We start from the raw sequence: 21171 nt of genomic DNA on the forward strand, positions 1-21171 counted from the left end.
TTGATGTGGTTCATAAGTGTTTCTCGTTTCTCGTTTTTTATATGGATTAGACCGTTGGTTTTCCCGTTTGAATGGTTTTACACTAGTAATTTTTTGGGGCCCTTTATAGCTTGCTGTTCGGTGTGAGCCAAGGCTCCGTGTTGAAGGCCGTACTTTGACCTATAATGGTTTAATTTTATAAATTGTGACTTGGATGGAGAGTTGTCTCATTGGCACTCATACCTCATCTTCTTATATCTATATAAGCTGAATATTTGAAAAAAATGACAACTAAAAACTATTACTTTTACGGAAATCTTCGAAGTCAAAGGGCCATAATTAGATGATCTGAAACAAGATTTCAGATTATCTTGTTAATTAAAAGAAGACAGATCTATAATCTAAAATTAGTCTACTTTTTTTAAACTTTATGCTAAATTCTTTTCTTAACAATGATCTTGTAGGTTTCCTTGCTGGGAGCATCAAAATCAATATTGTAACTAGAGATTTCTATAAAAAGTTTCGATGGACTGACCAAAAATTGATGGCAAAAGCTGATGGCTGGCTTCAGATCCGGTTGAGCAAATAATCTTGACCATTCCTTTCTAGTGCAATCAATCCAGGAATACTGGAGTAAGTGCGTGATTTGTAAATGTAACTCTAATTAAACTGTTGACACAGAGATATGTCTCGCCTGTCGGCATAAAATTCAGAAAAAGACAATCTGATAGAAAGCAACATTGCTAACTAATTCAAAGTTGCTGGACCAACTAGTGGGAAGGGCCTCGAAATGGTTGACAAACTGAGATGTACAGACAGCAATGTAACTTTATAGAAAATATCTTTGTCTACTGTAAGTAGTTCCTATCAAACTAACTTATGCAGAAAACTTAACATTGAAAATGGCTAATCAAATTAAAGTCACTGGACCATGGCCTAGGGGGCAGGGCCTCAAAATTGTCGTCAAAACTGATATGTACTGATAGTAATGCAACTTTATAGAAAATGTCATTGATCTATCGCAAGTAGTTCATGTCAAACTAGCTTAAACAGAAAACTTAACATTTAAAATAGCCAATTAAATCGGTCACTGGACCATGGACTAAGGGACAGGGCTTCAAACTGATATGTACTGATAGTAATGCAACTTCATACAAAATATCATTGATCTATCACAAGTGCTTCCTATCAAACTAATTTAAGCAGAACACTTAACATTTAAAATGGCTAATTAGATCAAAGTCAATGGACCATAGCCTAGGGGGCAGGGCCTCAAAATTGTTGTCAAACTGATATGTACTGATAGTAATACAACTTCATACAAAATATCATTGATCTATCACAAGTTCTTCCTATCAAACTAACTTAAGCAGAAAACTTAACATTGAAAATAGCTAATTAAATCAAAGTCACTGGACCATGGCCTAGGGGGCAGGGCTTCAAAATTGTCGTCTAACTGATATGTACTGATAGTAATGCATCCTCATACAAAATATCAATGATCTATCACAAGTAGTTCCTATCAAACTAACTTAAGCAGAAAACTTAACAATTGTTGACACTGTCATCGTAGCCGTTGCCCGAAAAGCAATCCCCATGTCTCGCTCTCTGCGACTTTCCTCACAGGTGAGACAAAAACAAAAAACTAGAAAATAAAATAACTCATCAGGGAGCTTTCTTTTATCAATCCCCACAATAATGTGAAGTTTGGAGGAATTCAATTCAGGAATACTGGAGTTGCCATAAATCTAAGGGTCAATGTTCTGTAACTCTGGAATGACAAATTGAAAAATAAAACAAATGAAGAATGTGTCCATAGGACACCATCTTCGCTAGCCAAGGGTTACGATCCAGTCCAATCCTCTCCACCCATTGCGGATTAAGATAGAATTTCGGATCGACGAGGTAATGGTTTCCATTGGTCGCAGTTATAGCTGGCTGCATCCAATCAAAAAGCGCTTAGAAGATGATCACGTGTAAATGTAGAAAATGTAAATAAACAATTACCACATGCTGATTGCGCAAAAAGTCTTTACCCCCAAATCGTAGGACAATATTTAGTGACAATTCAAAGTTCTTAATCAACTAATTGAAGTTCCTGGGTATGTTTCTAGTGGAAATGTTGGAATGTCAACGTGTATGTTCTGTTCCTGCTTACGAAATTTGTAAGCACTAGACACAACCATTGTTAAACCTCCACATTGAAGAGATTTCAAGTGCTGCCATTGGTCAAGAATGATGTAGTCGGAATGGGTGACTTTATCTTCTGTTAGATGGCGCAGCATTGTGATCACAAATGTTGGCTTAATCTGCCAAGGGTGGAATTAAGCAAAGATGATGGGACACAGATGCCCCAGCTTGTAAATATATTGCAAGTTCTGCAATTTTTCAATAAACAATGGGACATAACTCAACAACAGCGAAAGTGAGGCCACCTAAATTCAAACTTGATTTGTGTTTGGTGGTAATAAGCATTGTGTATAAGTTTCATAACATTTGGTTGAGCCAAACTAAGGTCCGAAAGTGATTTCACCATTTATAAAGGGACATAACTCGAGAACAGTGAAAGTGACACCATCCAAATTCAAACTTATCTGGTTTTTGTGGTAATAAGCATTGTGTACAAGTTTCATAATATTTGGTTGAGGCAAAATAAAGTAAGATTGTGGAAACTGCAAATTTGTCAATTTTTACATTTATAAAGGGACATAACTCGAGGACGATGAAAGTGATGCCACCAACTAAAGTTAAACTAATTTTGGGACTTACAGACAGACAGACAAGGGTAAAACTTAATGCCCCTTCCGTCGTGGCAGGGGCATAAAAAATAAAAACGGAGCATTCTTGTCAACTTTAATGTTGGGTTAAAGTTATATGAAAATTGGTTAAAGCGAATTTGAGTTTATATCGTACTAAGTGTTGATGGACAGACAGACATGGGTATTCCATAATACATCCGGTCTTTGACGGACATACAAAAAATGCTTGCACACGGCAACTCAACATTATCAAGCTGCAGACCAAATATAAAATCATTTCCTTCCATAAAGTCAAGAAAACTATGACACATTTTCCTTGTACAATGAGTGTTGTAAAATTTCAAACCATTGGCAAAAAGGAAGTGGTTGCACGGTTGATGCAAAAAATGCTTACATGCTACAAATCAACATGCTGACAATTCGGTATGGGTTTTTCTCAATGTTGAAGGCTGTACAGTGTCCTTTAATTGCTTACTACCACTTCATTTAAACTCTGGTGAATAGTTGTCTCATTGGCAATCATACCACATCTCATTTTTATATCATCAAGCTACAGATTAAATATAAAAGCATTCCCCACTCGTAGAACCAAGCTTTCTACCTAAGCTCTTTCAGAAGAACAGAGTGAAGGGGTTACTAGACCTGCTTTTACCTTTGGTGACGCAGGTGAAAAAAGAACATTGCAAAAAATTTCAATGTTTACAGTATTTCATATAAGAAAAGGGAACACCAATGGAACCTCATATTAAAATAAACAAACAAATATAAATATATATACAACTTTATTTCAATTCTAAAGACTCTTCTAATATTAAATTACACTGATAGTACTTTGACATCAACTGATATTGTGACAAATTTTCAATCATAACTTCTCTCATTACTTGAATCTTCCATCTTTTGATTACATATCTTGTCATAATGTACATCAGCTAAAATATTATGGATTCATTATATGAAGGAGACAAATTCTATGGGTAAATAGGGACCTTAAATGGAAGTATAAATTTTCAGTTGCCTTCTGTAGAGGTACATTCTCTTTAAAAGAGGAATTATTACTCGTAACACAAAAATGGGTACCCACAAAACAAAATGAAATCACAATAGTCAGAAAAAATGAATTCAAATTCTGATAATCCAAGACTTATTACAAAACAGAAATTCAAATTTTATTCTTAGAAATCCTAATCAGTTTCTATTAGATGATTTCAGAGATTCTTGGAACCTCTCAAAAGTATCTTGACATTGAAATTAACATAATGAAAAGGCAGTAATTCTCGATAAATAATATGAAAGAATTTTCACCCTTCAAATGAAGTTGTCGTTTTTTCAACACATGAGCCTTACATTGAAACATCTCCATTAAATCTACATAATTATGTAGTTTTAATAAACAATAATAAAATGCAAATGGTACATGATACCAAAACAACTATATATCCTAAATTTCAACCCATGATCAAGGGAAACCATCGAAATCTTCATCCGCAATTTCTTTAGCACTTTCCAATTCTTGTTGTTCACGTTCTCTTCTTTCCTGGAATTATTTTAAATAACAATTGATTTTAAATGCATTTTACGTGTTTCCAACATTAATTCCTATAAACATTTGCTATTCCACATGACATCTAATAAAAATAGTTTAACCCCAACTTAACTACATTGTTATGAATCCATGTCAAGAATGTTGTCAGAGGTAGCCTTTAGTTAAACTCTTTATACTTTTAGTGAATTGAGGGAATATGGTGTACATGACAGATGATGTGATGAATGTCTGTTTAACATCCAGCGGCAAATTAATATGCATATTTAGGACGAGAACATGTGAATGTAACTTGAATATCAACACTGCTTTGTACTAGACCGACACGCTGAGCCGGATTTTGAACATGCTAATTCACAAGGTAACAGTCCGCAGGAAGACATGTCACGTTACCCGGACACATTATTCTGACTCCCAGCCGACCAGTCTTTGCTCTTACTCCTAAATGCTGCGTGCTTTTTGGAGAAGCAGCAAATACCAATTTTAAAGTCTTTGGTTTGACTCGACAGGGGTTTGAACACACGACCTCCCGCACTTGAGGGGAACACACTACCACGAGACCACCAAGGTGGTTATATACATTCTCATTATCTGTAACTAAATTCATTATAGAGTAAAGAATTATACACGAAATAAAACAACAAAATGGACTTTTTCAATAACTACAATCCAGTCAATACATTACCTCGGCTGACTCCAGATCTTTGTTGTATGATTTTGGTGGAAACCTCATGGCCTGAAAAGAGAAAGTCATCTATAAGCACTGTCTTTCATTAACTTATCTTAAAACTTGTTTTTTTTCAATCTTGTATAATCAATCTTACAACAAATACTCTTTACTTTGTACACATTTAAGCAGATCATAAACATCAAAAGTTTTCCTTTCAGAAAAGACAATAAAATGCTCCACAGGGCACAGCTTGATTTGATAACTCTGAAGAGTTGAGGCAAGTATGGACACAACATTCAAGCTTGATACAGATCTGAATTTAGATTGTGATTAAATATTCGACACAGCATAGGTTTCTGACACAGAATGAATGTAGTCCAAGAACTTAAAAATTTGAAATTGGACAGGAACCTATTATGGTCCAATATCTAAAATCTAAAACCATGATTAGATTCAGCATATTAAAGAACCCCAAAAATTCATTTTGGATGAAATCAAACAAAGTTTAATTTGGGGCCTTTGGACTTAAATATGGACCAATTTGATAACGAGAACTAAAATCCAAAATTCTAAATAGAGGCTTAGATTCATCATAAATTTTTGTTGAAATCTTGTCATGTTAACTTAGCCAGGGTCAGGTGAACCTCTTCCAAGTTTTCTTAAGGGGTACTCCAAACAGGTTTTTTCTGTATATTAGAGCCCATTAAAAAATATTCAAAACAATTTTCATTTCTAAATTCTTATGATTTGTAGGAATAATATTTGGTGTCTTGGACTATCAATCAATGTGGGGTTATGGGAGCATAGTATGGAGGTGCAAGCTTTCTACTTGTTTTTCATGTCACGATAAAAATAGATTGAAGAGAAATATTATTTGGTTTACAGTGTTGAAGTAATTATTACCTTTACTGAAGCATTGTGTATATCTAAACAAAAGCTAATACGTTGATGGAATGCAGTCATTGGTTCCCTGGTGTTGTAAATATCACTGATTTCCTTTGACTGCACATACCCCTTCTCATGGTCTATGGTAGCCTCAATAACACCATCTCTAATTGCCTGCAAGAATGTCAACATACGCTCACAAAATTTCTACTTAAAATTAGTCCTGTTCCATTATTATAAAAAACATGGGGAGGACATGGGAGACACTTTTTTAAGACCCTAACAAACCATAAAATAAAAATTCATATTTCACATATAATTATTATTACCACAAAGTTCTAAGGAAAAGGCAAAAACCCATATTTAATAAATTTGAGTGCCTCTCATCCCCCACCCAAAATCATTTGGAACAGCCCTAACATGAAGTAATTGTACTTTTGATCTGATATAACGTGTGTAAACAGTGATTATTACATTCTTTCAATCTTACAAAAAGAATTGATCAACTAATATCAAAAGTTAATATTAAAGGGGCATTAGCTGTCAAAATCATGTTCACCAATTTGATTTATAACATACTAAAATGTATATCCAAATTACAATGAGTCTGAAATAAACAATTAACAATGCATATACTCGATAATATATATCAGAATTTAATGTGTATTTTAGTCTAAACACTATCTAATTAACTATCGAGATGATCTTTGAAGACTGCCGACGGTCAACTAGCCCTATAAATAGATAGCAACCTCGTGCAATTGGATTTTTCTATGTCTGTTTGATTTCATGTTATAGGTTAAAAAAACCAGTTAATTATCGTTTTTACCTGTATAAGAATGATTTTTTGTGGATCGAATCAGTCAACGAAATGGATCACCTTTGTTTCACTTTCAATGTTGACATTCTTTCCCTTTTAAAGGCTGAACACGACTAATATATGTGTAACCAATCTCTAGCTAATGAGTTAAATTGAAGGTCACAAGAATACAGATTCAATGAGGTCGAATTATTCACTTGCAAGTGAATAATTTATCAGTGATGTTTCTTCGCTTATTTTGACAAAATTGAACCAAATTGGCTGCTAAAAGCGATTTATTATTTCATTTCACTTTTACTAATTATTGAACCAAATCAAACTAAATCATATTCTAATTTTTTTCATATCTCATAGCTAATGCCCCTTTAGGGCTATTCCATTAAAATGTATGTGGGAGGGTAGGTAGGGACTTTCAAAATATCCCTACAACCATGAACCATTTTTTAGATAATTTTGCATAATGGTAATAGACACATACTGAAAAAAGACCCATGACCCATATTCAATAATTAAACTTTCCCTCCTACCCTCCCACATACATTTTAATGGAATAGCCCTTAAAATATCAGGAAAAAAATTGTGTAAAGGGAGATAATAAGATCCAATAAGTTATGACAGAAAATGTAATTTTTCATGATTATTATTATTCAATTATACTTTTTCAATAATACATTATTTGATTTCCTTTACTTTAAATTGATTATAAAAATAAGATGAAAATTAACAAAACAATGAGTATATGGCTTGTTTTCATAAAAGTGAATAACTTGTGTATTTTTAAAAGACTTCAGACTTCATATAATTCTTCAAAGGAACTACATGTACATGTCCCATAAAAACAACAATAAAAAATGTAGCTTACTTCAAGTCATCCAGTTTTCAGATCTACAAAACACCCCAAAAAATTTCTGTGGAATTTCTTGAGAAAATCCTTGATTATGAAATCAGTGTTTGATTTATTCAGTGGCGTATCCTCATTTGAATTAAAACACTACATTCATCCTGTAGGCTAGATAAAAGAGAAATCCTTGATTCTAATCACAAAAGCCTCTTCAAAAACATATTTCCTGATTTCTTTTATCATAATATTTGCTGTGTTTACACAACTGTTTATTTTTATACATATGAGATGAAGCACAATATTTTCTGACCAAAAAGACAGGAAATCAACAGATCTTGACTGCAACAAACTCAACTGAAATAAAATGAAGTTGAATAAGAATCTATTGATATTGATATATTATTTACCTTGGCTACAATATACTCTGCATCTTCTGGACTGTCTAGCATCAATTTCTGTGATATATCCATCAGTGAGATTTTAGAATACGACAAATTTATCATACGCACACCAGTCTTTATCACATTGTGTCTTAATCGAATAATTAATGTGTATGTATTTTCTGCCTGAAACTTTGAACCAAATTTGGCCAGCACCTCATTAAATTTTGCTAAGTTACCAATTCTTACAGCTGAAATAAGAGAGAAGAACATCTAACTATTGAACTAAAGTAAGTAAATTTAATACTACTTTATATCCTATCAATCTTTGAAACAAAAGAAGAGTATGTATTAAGTTATAAGAAGTTATGATTTCTGTAGGAACAACATTCATCAAAATATCATTGAAATCAAAAGTTTTGGAAAGCCAAATGTTTCAAAGTTGTCATTGAGGCTAGACAAAACACCTTACCATAAGATTTTGTTCAAAACAAATGTTTTTAATTTCTCATGTGGTGGCCTTTTATAGGTAACTATACGGTATGGGTTTTTCTCATTATGAAGGCTGTATGGTGACCTATAATTCTTCATTTCTTTGACATTTGAACTCTGGTGGATAGTTGTAATCATACCACATCTCCTTATTTTTAATTGAAATGTAAAATATAGATTCAGACAAGACAGTATTGCTTATGTACTTATGGGCATATGATGTCTCAACAGAGCTTCTTTGTTTAAAGAAGTAGAATGATGGTATATTATATTGCATAAATCTTCCATCTGTTGTTTTTTAGGGTACCATGAAATTTTTATCCAAGTATATCACACATGTCTCTTTTAAAACTACAATATTGTAGTCCTAAGCAAGTCTATACATTACAGTATTTTATACCTTGAGTTAACTGGAAGTATGGAGCTAAGGTTTTTCTCATTGATGGTTGTCTGAATAAATGTCTGTCTGGGATATCACCCAACAATAATTCTACTGTAATGGCTAGTTTGTGCACCTGTAAATATACATGATACATATACTGAGTGATAAATTTATCTTTGTGGGTACCAAATTCCTTGGATTCGTGAAAAATCATTATTTTGAGATACTTGCTTAAGGGGTTTGAATAATTTCTGCATACAAGACCACAGGCAATTTGTGTTTTGAAATGTTTGTTGCAAACTTAAACTCATGATTCACCTTTGCTAATGAAATCCAAGAAAAATTAAAACCCTATGAATAATAATGAATCCACAGCATATAGCAGTATTATCACATATCAGAAATTTTGATAACAGAAATAGCACAACGCTACAATTTCAAATGATGTTACAAAGGGAAGATTTGTTCAAATTTAACAGATTAGTTTTCGATCCGTCCTAAAATGTTTTTTTCACATACCTTTGCACCCTTTTGTAGTTATCATACCTTTGCACCCTCAGGCGCGGATCCAGAGCTTAAAGCGGGGGGGTTTTGAGAAGCATTTTTGAACATCATAGTTTTCTTGTTATACCAAACCTAATGTTTTTCAATAATCGGCACACTTTTTGTTCATCCGGCATATGGTTACCCAAAATAAACTTTTTAGATTTGTTTAAATATTTAATTACAGACCTTATCCACCTGTTTTGCAATTGCTGTTTCAGCCCTTGGGTCTATTTCACTAGACTTATAATTTGTGTGAGCAAAGTCTTGATCTCTTAATAAGGCTGTTTGGTGCCAGTATTTTGTTTTTTTTGTGAGATTTACATTCACCATTTTCTTAAACCAAATTCTGAACTGGTTTCTTAATAAACTGTTTAAGGTATAGTGGTCAGTATGGAACAAAACACAATTTGCAGTAAATTCCGTCCTGTAAAGTTGAATAGACAATCCATGGGAAATAATCCAGCCACGCATATTTGAAACATCTTTTAAACCCGTACATTTCTCGTTTAAAGGAAAAAGAAAAGAACCAGGTGGGTTTAAGTTTTCATTTAGCATGCTATACATTTGAGCACTAGTTACAGATGTGGAAATAAAGTTTGCAATATCCTTAGATTCAGCTGGTGTCTCAGCAGTTGCAGAATTTTCTAGAAAAAATTATTATAGATATGATAGGGTAACCAGTATTTTTCTTCAAATCAAACTAACAGAAAACGTCATTTTGATTATAAAACCATCAAAGTAATAAAATAAATATATATAGGGATAGCAGCCTTGGATTGTCTTAATTAAACCATTTGATCCTCTAATTATTTCCCCAGGCCAATGTAATAGAGACATGTGTATATTTAATGGGGTGTAGCGACAACGCGTCACCCTATTAAGTGCTCACTGGATATTCAATTTATAATAGTAAAAATAACATTAAAACAAAAAATGATTAAAATAAAAATTATTTTAAGATTTTCAAGTGGGGGGGTTTTCCCGAACCCCCACAAACCCCCCTAAATCCGCTAGTGCATCCTTTAGGTTTTTTCACATACCTTTGCACCCTTTTGTAGTTTTTTTATGTTCACATTTTAAGTGAATCTCACTGTTACTGTCATTGATTCATGTAAAGATAATGCTCCCCTCCCCCTCTTAATCAATCAAGGTGGGGCAGTAAAGATGTAAACCATATTCATCATACTGGAATCCCAATCACACAATTCAGAGTTTATTTGAAAGTTTACACCAATCAAGGGCTGTTGTTTAATTCCAAAAGCACAGTACATGTACATTTAATCCTAACCAAAGGTCTGTTTGAAATTTGTGTATTGCAGGCAAGAAGAATCACTTGTGTAGTAATCCCATGTGATATAACCTTTTCAAAGATTTTTTTTTTATATATTGGCTTTTAGGGAGTATTGAGTACATCAAACATGATCATTCTTTTAAATCCTACAAACCTCTTTATTGTTGCCTACCTTCAGACTGACCAGAAATATGTGTGTACAATAAGCTTTACTTACTGTTTGTTTAAATCCAACAGCTCCGTGTGTTGGAGCCTTCCTTAAGGCCTGTAATAAATGTTTATGAGCATCTGAATACTCTAACTGTGCTGATTTTATTCTGCCTGAAATAATAATTCACAAAACTGTTAACTTTTAGCTGAATGACCTTTAAATAGGGTTGGAGGTCAGTTTAATTGCATACCTAACACCTCTACAATTTTAACAGGGAATCATAGTACATCCCATAATGATAAAATCCTGTGAGATCCTTGAAATTATAATGTTTTGTATTTTTCAAATCACATTATTGCTAGCTTTACTAGCTGGACAGATGCAATGAATTACCTTTATAGTGCTATTAAATGTATATGTATATCAAAATAAATAAAATTTCCAAAGTATGCAGCTTCTGGAGTATAGTAGTAGGTGAAAATTGACACCTATTACCCAATTTTGAAAGACTTGTGTATTCAAGATTAGGAAATTTATTTTTGTAGACTTTTTATGTCAGTTATGTTATTTTGATACATAATAACATAGACCTTTCATAATTACCAATTTTGTTGCTATTTCAAAAGAAAAAGCTTAATCCAGTTGACTTAACCTTTGAATTAGTGCAGTTTCATCTGAATTAAAACTCCCGACATTGAAAAAAACATTTGATAAAACAAAAATAAAATTGATAATTTGTACAAATTGAACATATGCAATTTTTAATGCAATTATAGTTTGTTGGAAGTGTGTTCCACTACATACCAAGATAAAACAAAAATCTTGCCCATTCATTATTAGATGCTGTGTCTGGGAAAGTTGATTTGGACACCAATTTGTCAGCTTGTTCTATCAGATTGTAGTGAAGATAGTTACGTAACAAAAGATTCAATAGACATGCTTGACCGTCATAATCTGATCTTAATGTTGCTGTTCTTAATCTTGAGTGGAAAAATCTGAAATGCACAATAACATAATAATTATGACAATGTTATTACTGTATCTACTAACCAGCTTCAATTTCTGAAAAGTTTGAAATGTATGCAGGTGAGGTCTCCAAAATTAAATTAAAAGTTTCAAAGTGCCTTCAATGGGTACCATGAATGCTTTAATGAAAATTATACTGGTTGTAGCTGCAATATTAAGATAATGAAGCCTTGAGATTAGATACTTCTCAAAGACTTCACCCAACTTTCTGCAGAAGGTTGTTGGTAATCTCTGCACTTATAAGACGAGGCACCAAGATATAATCAAACAGTGAATTTGCAAGTGCTTGTCACTTTCGTCATTTATGAAACAGTTTCCAAAATGACAAAAGTATTTCAAATCAATTTCATCACTTAAATTTGGAAAGTGTAAAAATATTTTCGCATGAAAATACCATAATTCTACCTGTCTTCATGCTTCTGACAAGTTTATGACCCTCAGCTAATTAACATTTACAACAGGTGTTATGAATTGTGATTCGAGTAAGCCGCTTATCGCCATCGGATGGGTCACTAATCCGTTAATTATAATTCATAAATTAAACCTCATAATTGACCATCATAATTATTTTGCCAAGTAAAATCAGTTAGTCTGTATTTCAATTTCAATATTTCTCATACAATCACAATTTGCAGTTCGTTTGTCACACTTTCGTCATATGGACTTATTTTCGTCATATTTGATATAACTTTTCATCAAAAACTTTTGACAATTTCGATTAAAAATATAGAACTTTATTCAAAACATTCAGAAATGTTTTCACGAGTCAAACAGGTGCTTCCTTTACCACGTACTGCCCATGCTTTAAAATATTCTTATGAATTTATAGACACTAAAACCTAAAATACGTAATAATTTAGTATCAAACGAAAAGAGAGAGACAGTTCTTACCGAGCAAATTTAATTTAAAAAATGATCATTTCCTGCCTTTTCTAAACAAGAAGGATTCCGAAGATGAATCAGGATTCATTCAGAATTTATTATCCACTTTTCACTTCCCGTTATCATTTCATTTGAAAATAGAAAGTAAACGTGATCTATTCTTGATTTATTTACAAATTACAGTCATTATAATCGTTCCAATATGGATTTATACAAATCCTTGTTTCCAACTTCATAGAAATGAATTCCAAATATCAATTTAAACGTTTTTATATGGATAATGATCATGCAGTGAAAAAGTCTTTACAAGTTCCTTTATGCTTTGATTCCTGGTATATAAAAAAATGGAACCCAACTTTTAATGATCAGAATTGTCCCCTGAAACTAACTGAAGTGAAATTGTGAACTACATTTCCAGATCTTATATCCTAATCTTCATATTTAAGTACCACATCAGTCAAATCATGTTATAACTGCCTAGTACATGCTCAAGTCCTTCAAATTCTGTCAATGCTGTTACCCAAAATAAGGTTGATTTTCATCTTGCGCAAAAGTGACTACAGCCCTCAAAATTCTAGCTTAAACCGTGATCAAATGGTGCTGAATGTGGTGTTAAACACAAACAATCAATCAATTAATTAATTCACTGCACTACTGTTATATTTAAGAAATAATTCATGGACATAGATTTGTTGAAAATTTACACATGGCCTGGGCCGTAATATTTGAATTTTATCCTGAGTGTTAAATTAATGAATATCACAGCCTATATAACAAATCTATGGCTTCCATGAATTATTTCGATTATATTAGGACAAATACGGTCATTTAAAAAACTGAAGCAAGGGTTGGTATGCTGTGTGTGTGGCTGTGCTATTTAACCCCTATTAGATAAAGCTAAAAATTTCTAATAAATCTATAGCTTGTATGAACTATTTCTTAAATAACTGCTAGAAAAAATGTGTTTAATTCTTTTAATTCTCAACCTAAACATTTCCCATTTCTAATTATCATTTTTTTATCGTAAGCTACAATCAAATCCACAGTTGACATTTCGTAACTAAGGAGCCACCATTGTTGACTTACTGAAATCATTAAATGTAGGAATAATGCAATAGAATAGAAAATAAAACAACACCTACCTCAAAACTGCATTTGAATGCAATATTATCCGAATTTGGAGGGTTAACGCAACTGAAAACCCTTCAACTTTGGCGTTTTCATTCGTATGACGTCATGTTTTGAAATGACTTTAATGCGCCAAAAACACTAATGGAATTTCACACATTTTTCCGAGCTCTTATGCATTAATTCTTTTTGTTATACATCAGAATAAGAATAAAGGTTCTGTAATTTTTTTTTCAATTGCAAATTTTTAACACAGCGAAATCAACAAATCGTTTGCACATAGGTTACGATATATGTGGATTTATGTTGGAGGCATTTTGTAACAGACATTATTAAGTACCTCTCTGAGTCTGCGCTAAGTATAGATATATCGTGAATTTTATCACATGTTGTTTACAATGCGAAAGAAGCATACATCAATGAGACAGTTACACAAAAAAAATCCAACAAGAGTGCACACGCTGAAATGTCTCGCCTTCTTTACTAATCATTGATATTATGTTGATAGTCCTAAATATAAAGCTTTATTACAACTGTCACATAAACTTAACATTAACCAAGTAAACTAAACATTGACCAATGAACCATGAAAATGAGGTCAAGGTCAGATGAACCATGCTAGGCAGGCATGTACAGCTAACAATTCTTCCATACAACAAATATAGTTGACCTATTGCTTATAGTTTAAGAAAAACAGACGAAAACACAAAAACTTAACACTGAGCAATGAACCTTGAAAATGAGGTCAAGGTCAAATAAAACCTGCGTGACTGACATATAGATCATAAAATATTTCCATACACCAAATATAGTTGAACTATTGCATATAGTATTAGAAAAAAAGACCAAAACTCAAAAACTTAACTTTGACCACTGAACCATGAAAATGAGGTCAAGGTAAGATGACACCTGCCAGCTAGACATGTACACCTTACAATCATTCCATACACCAAATATAGCTGACCTATTGCATGCAGTATTAGAAAGAAAGACCAAAACTCAAAAACTTAACTTTGACCACTGAACCATGAAAATGAGGTCAGGGTCAGATGACACCTGCCAGCTAGACATGTACACCTTACAATCATTCCATACACCAAATATAGTAGACCTATTGCATACAGTATAAGAAAAACAGACCAAAACACAAAAACTTAACTATAACCACTGAACCATGAAAATGAGGTCAAGGTCAGATGACACCTGCCAGTTGGACATGTACACCTTACAGTCCTTCCATACACCGAATATACTAGACCTATTGCTTATAGTATCTGAGATATGGACTTGACCACGAAAACTTAACCTTGTTGACTGATCCATGAAATGAGGTCGAGGTCAAGTGAAAACTCTCTGACGGGCATGAGGACCTTGCAAGGTAAGCACATACCAAATATAGTTATCCTATTACTTATAATAAGAGAGAATTTAACATTACAAAAAATCTGAACTTTTTTTTCAAGTAGTCACTGAACCATGAAAATGAGGTCAAGGACATTGGACATGTGACTGACGGAAACTTCGTAACATGAGGCATCCATATACAAAGTATGAAGCATCCAGGTCTTCCATCTTCTAAAATATAAAGCTTTTAAGAAGTTAGCTAACACCGCCGCCGCCGTAGCCGCCGCCGCCGGATCACTATCCCTATGTCGAGCTTTCTGCGACAAAAGTCGCAGGCTCGACAAAAATCAAACCAATTGTTGACTGTCCACAAATTTTTAAAATTTTAAGCAGTTATACTTACGATCTGAGTTTATCCAACTGATTTGTTAATTCGTAACCCCTTGAGTGATAAAAGTAACATTTAGCAGCCAATTCTCCTAATGTCCTTCTATTTAAGGGAATAATCTTATTCATCAACTTTTCCGAACATGCAACAGCCTACAATATAATTAAACTATGTTACAAAACCACTCTAAATATGCAATCTGATTGAATAAAGATCCTATTTCAGACTTTGATTATTACAAGGATCTGACAACATTACGTTCTACTTTCTGGTAATTTTACATTAACTACATCAACTAATGACATATAAGCAGTTACAACTCATCACTGTTGACTTGCTGACAAAATCTAAAATTCACTAGTTTCTGAGACGTGTTATTTAAATTTTAAAATTCATTCAACATATTGAAAAATTCAAAGTATCAGCAAACAGAAGTAGGTATCAGACAGATTAGACAAGCACACATGGTAGTTTCTGAGAGAAAAGTGAGACAAAAATATTTCTTGGACAGACAGAAAAGGTGATTACAATACATCTCTCACTTCTATATAGTGGGGGTATAATATCAGTTAACTGTTGGGTAACCTCTTAATGTGGAGTCTGTACATGCCAATCTAGAAGAAGTGTTGGAACCAATCATTTCTCCAATTGTTTTTCAAAAAATTTGAATCAAATTTGGCTACAACAAACTTTGATAATTTTAGGATCTGCATCCTAGTCTCTTTGAAGTGATCTTCACACTTTAATAGTTAATATTTGGAAGTTTTTAAACTCTCCAATGTAAATACATAAATTGATAATTTACCTGAGTATATTTCTTGAGGTCAATCAGATGTATAATTAACAAAAGGTGAAGGTATATTTCTACCTCTGGTATGACAGGTACCGTTGCACTTTTACCGGATTTGGGTCTGAATGTAGGTCCAATGCCATTGGATTCCATTGGCTAAAAATACATGTTGCTTTCAATCAAACTTTTATATAAAAATTAAACTTCAAACTACAGTATAAGGTCAGTAAAAACATTAAAATCTATGTTTAGTTGCTTATCTCACAACTGAAAAATTAAATCAGTCGAAAGGTCATATTATTTCTAAAATGTTAAGACTTTTACTAGTATATCTTCATTAATACTAAATGAGGAGACCTGTATTTGTGTGTCGCTCTCTGTCCTACCTGATAGGTTGTATGCAAACTGTAGTCTGAGATCCTCCCAAATGATTATTCATTTGAGTTAGTTATGGAATGATTCAGAAAACAAATGATTTCAGGATATCATTTCCATCATTACTATCAATGATGGCTGACAGACATAGTGATTATAGGATTAAACACCTTTTTAAAGGAATTTATTGGTGTATAAACTCGACCAATTCACTCACAAACAAATAAAAGTCCGAAGGACTTTTATGATATGTTTGTGAGTGACTTGGTACAGTTTATACACCAATAAATTCCTTTAAAAAGGCGTTTAATCCTTATAATTCTTTAAAATTGGAGATAAGGAATTTATTTTTCCCCACTCGTAACCTCTATCACACGTAAATTGTATATGTGTGTCATTGAATAGGCCTGGCGCATGAATATATTTGTTGGTTAACGCAAAAATATGTACTCCGTGAAATTTGCAATCTGATAAAAAATAAACTACAAAAAAACTTATCATTCAAATAAATGTTTTGTGTTTATTATTTAATCTAACTATTAAGACCTATTAACGCGAACTGAAAATAAATTTTGTTAACGTCGATCCGGATTGTGTCATTATCGCCGCCATCTTGTTTACATTGGTTACGAAAAGAAGTTCAGTCAACGTCGTCTATCGAAAAATAAACGACGTCAAGAACAACTACCGGAAGTCCTCTCAACCAATCATATCAACGTATTCTCTAATATGCAAATCATATAAGAATTATTACTATATAACCTCGCTATTGCTGAAGGTGCAATTATAAACAGACATACCCATTATAATATCTCTGCCTTTTCTTTACAAACTGAAGAGGATAAAAAGTGGCAAACATGCACCCCAATAAAAATACAAACAAAATTAGGCTCTCCTGAAGGATAAGCAATTTTTGCTTCAACCTGGCAATATGGTCTAGATTAAGGCAGCATTGATAATTGTCTTAAGAGATTCTTGCTTTTTTTTTCATCTGTTAAAAAAAGAATTGACCCAGAGGGTATAAAAAGACTTGGTAGGGCTAGTGGTAACCAGCACTAGTTATTTTTCTTCTCCATATTTTAATCATGTTTTATTTAATTAACCTTTGTGCTTTTTCATCACCCCTTGGCATCTTATTCTTTAACATGAAAACATACAAGTAGTGTATAAAAAATATTGGCCAATATCAACAAAATAATAAATTCATAAATTAAATACATTCCCTCCCTCATCAAATTTTAAGAAGTCATTGTCTGAGAACCAGAAAATATATTTTACATGGCCTTAGTTACATTTACACATCTTATTTTATCTATTTTACCTGGTCAAGAAAAGCTATTAGTTCATCTCTTTGTACAGCTTGTGTCAAAAGGTATCCCTGAAACAGCTTTCTCAGTATGGTTTGATTCAGTCGTCTTCTTACATTTACAAGACTACGCATAACTCTTGACATGTAACGAGGTTCTTTTGAAGATACTGATTTCTCAATCTGACGTACGTAATCTTTTATGTCTGAAAAAAGAAAGAAAATTTATAAAAACTTGAACACACTTTCAATGTGCAGTAAGTAGAAATGAAACAACAATGGAGTCAAATAGTAGATAAACACTATGCATAGTCATCATGGTAGGAATACATTGTCAGTCTGTCTCTCATCCCTGCTTAGTAATTGCAAATGATGGATGACAAAAATTTACCTGACCATACATCGTCATGTAAACAATTTTAGATGCACCCATGGAAGGGAATTCGAATGGGATGTTGCAATAAATGTGTCAAATTGCAATTCGATAGATGATTTGTTTGCATCAAGAATGCATGCCAACCAACCATATAGCTATTCTGTGTCAAAACTGTAGAGTTTGAGTCTAGGTGGGTTTGCCATCCCAGTTATTTTTTTTCGGCAAGGATGGTGTATTTCGAGTACATTTAGATGCAAAGTAAGCATGTTTGGTTTCAAGCCATCAAACTTTAAAGAATCAAAACAAAAGTACCTGATCTTTTTTTATGTACCTTTAACACCTTCCTTTCAATTTTATCATTGTAAATTACATTTGATTGGTTCAAGCACTTGATCATGATGATTTGCCAATTTGTGAAGTAATAATATTACAACAATCCATTAATATGTGATAGTTTGTTCCACTCCCTTATCCCATTAATTACTTTTGCACTAAAACAGCTATACAGATACATGTATAATTACTTTATGAAAAAAAATGGGGAATGTGTCCATCGGACACAGATGATGCCTCCGCTTGCATATAACGTTATAAAGGGACATAACTCAAGAACTGTAAAAGTGACGCTACCTAAATTTGTACTTGATCTGAGTTTTGTGGTAAAAAGTATTGTGTATAAGTTTCATAACATTTGGTTGAGGCAAACTGAAGTTAGAGAACAGAAACGAAAAATTCAGCAATTTTTCCATTTGTACAGGGGCATACCTCTAGAACCGTAAATGTGACGCCACCAAAATTCAATCTTGATCTGTGTTTTGTGGTAATAAGCATTGTGTATTAGTTTCATAACATTTGGTTGAGGCAAACTAAATTTAGAGAACGGAAACGAAAAATTCAGCAATTTTTCCATCTGTAAAGGGGCATAACTCTAGAAAGGTAAAAGTGACACCACCCAATTTCAAACTTGACCTGTGTTTTGTGTTAATAAGCATTGTGTATAAGTTTCATAATATTTGGTTGAGGCAAACTTAAGGTAGAGAACGGAAACCAATTTTGGGACGTACGGACGGACGTACAGACAGGGGTAAAACTTATTGCCGCCTCCAAACCGGCGGGGGCATAAAAAATGGTTATCAGTAGACCATAGACACTGGCAGTAGGGTAGGTCAACTTAAAATATGGTAGTTTATATTTAACATCACTATTTTCTTAAAATAGTTGTGATTGATTGTTGGTGTTAAATGCCACTTTATTAAAGCATTGGCTATATCATGGTGGCCAGTTTTATTAATGAAAGAGAAAGTCAAAAGTACCCAGAGACCCTAACCTTTGGCAGGAAAAGCTAACCAAGATCAAAGTCAAACACACCTTAGCATGAATGGGGTTCGGAATAGTGAGTCAGGACAGGCTAGTGAATACTCTACTTATTAGACCACTCCACATTCATCCACTGTCAAGAGTTGCTGAGATCCCCTCATTATTAAGAAAAATACCTTGGCCTTCGATTTTCTTTTCTATCAAACGATGAATTGCATTTGACTGTGACTAATAATATTTGTTATTGTACAAAGTGAAATGATGTTAAATTCACATGCAGATAAAAAATAATACTGTAATGTGCTGTAGACTGTAGTTCATATTTCAAACAGCTAAGCACAGGCACTTGTCTCTGAAAAAAAAATCCTATATACAGGTTTTCAATCGGCTGTTGGTAGATGAAATAATTAGGGTTGACATACTTGGGGAGGCCTAGGCCTGCTACAAATTACTCTGACAACAAAGGTATGCATGTTATACATTGTGTAGATAAATCAATTTAGATTTACGGCATTTCAAGTTTTAGCAGGGTTGACAACCGAGAAATCAAAATATAAAGGAATTTCGCGACTGTTAAGGTATATAGGCTAGCCTATAAAGGCTATATTTTTTTTTTTTCATAGACAAGTGCCTGTGCAGCTAAGGCATGCACCTTAGCAGCACAGTAAAATAACCATGTATTGCTTTATACAAAACATAGAAATAACCTTCAAGTGTTAAGAGATCTGGATCTTTCTTTGGTTCTTCAGCTTCACCTTCATCCATTGCAACATCTTCAATTTTCGGGTCAGTCTTTTTGTTTTTTGTTTGACTTGGTGCCTCTTTCATCTCTACGTCTGTATTTTTCACCATTTTTAATTTATTGTCATTAATAACTACTTCATCTATGGGTTATTGTGAATGATACTTATTCAAGTAATTGTTTTGATTGTCCACAACTAGTTTAAACTGATTAAAGCTTCGCCAACAAACCCGGCATGATCTGCAAAAAGTGAAACTATGGCGGATAAAAGTTCCGCAGAAAATAACTTTGGAAAACATTTTAATTATATTCTAACTTTTAATGAATGTTAATAAAAATGCCTCCGTTAATTTTTTCCTTATATTCTAGTAAGCATAGTTAAATTTTCAGTACAATCGAAATTTTTTAAAGGATAAAGAGTTCCTTCCCTTACTTTGGTGCTCTAAGTTTTGTTTTGCGGGAAACTTTAAAATATATATCAAAGTGAACATGACTGTCACATCATAATAATAATACGAGGCAGGTGTTACCTCAACTTCCAAGCAAGGACCGAAGCTCATAAACTCGGCAATCAATTAGACTGGGACCCCGTTATGTATAGGCAATCAATGTGTTAAACGCAGGACTTCGGAAAAGTCCGGAGAGCCGTCACAACCTTGCTTCGGAAGTTGGTGAAAGGACGAAGTCAGAAAACCTCTAGAATACTTAACGATATCCCGTTAACAGCACATATATTTATATTTGCAAATTTAACATTG

At 33.2% G+C, this 21171-nt stretch overlaps 1 protein-coding gene across 1 annotated transcript; it reads right to left on the bottom strand.

Annotated features, from left to right (window-relative positions):
• Nucleotides 1-3503: 3503 nt before the first annotated feature.
• On the bottom strand, nucleotides 3504-20686 carry LOC127729069 (26S proteasome non-ATPase regulatory subunit 3-like). Its single transcript, XM_052236720.1, has 11 exons — nucleotides 20379-20686; nucleotides 17994-18184; nucleotides 16313-16453; nucleotides 15523-15659; nucleotides 11544-11734; nucleotides 10806-10909; nucleotides 8770-8884; nucleotides 7905-8128; nucleotides 5855-6010; nucleotides 4967-5017; nucleotides 3504-4275 (listed from the first exon to the last, which is right to left on the bottom strand). The coding sequence occupies exons 1-11, from the start codon at nucleotides 20521-20523 to the stop codon at nucleotides 4198-4200; spliced, it is 1533 nt and encodes a 510-aa protein (XP_052092680.1). The 5' UTR covers nucleotides 20524-20686; the 3' UTR covers nucleotides 3504-4197.
• Nucleotides 20687-21171: the final 485 nt, after the last annotated feature.

The sequence above is a fragment of the Mytilus californianus genome, unplaced genomic scaffold (assembly GCF_021869535.1).
Source record: "Mytilus californianus isolate M0D057914Y unplaced genomic scaffold, xbMytCali1.0.p SCAF_2, whole genome shotgun sequence".
In the NCBI taxonomy this organism is placed as follows: domain Eukaryota; kingdom Metazoa; phylum Mollusca; class Bivalvia; order Mytilida; family Mytilidae; genus Mytilus; species Mytilus californianus.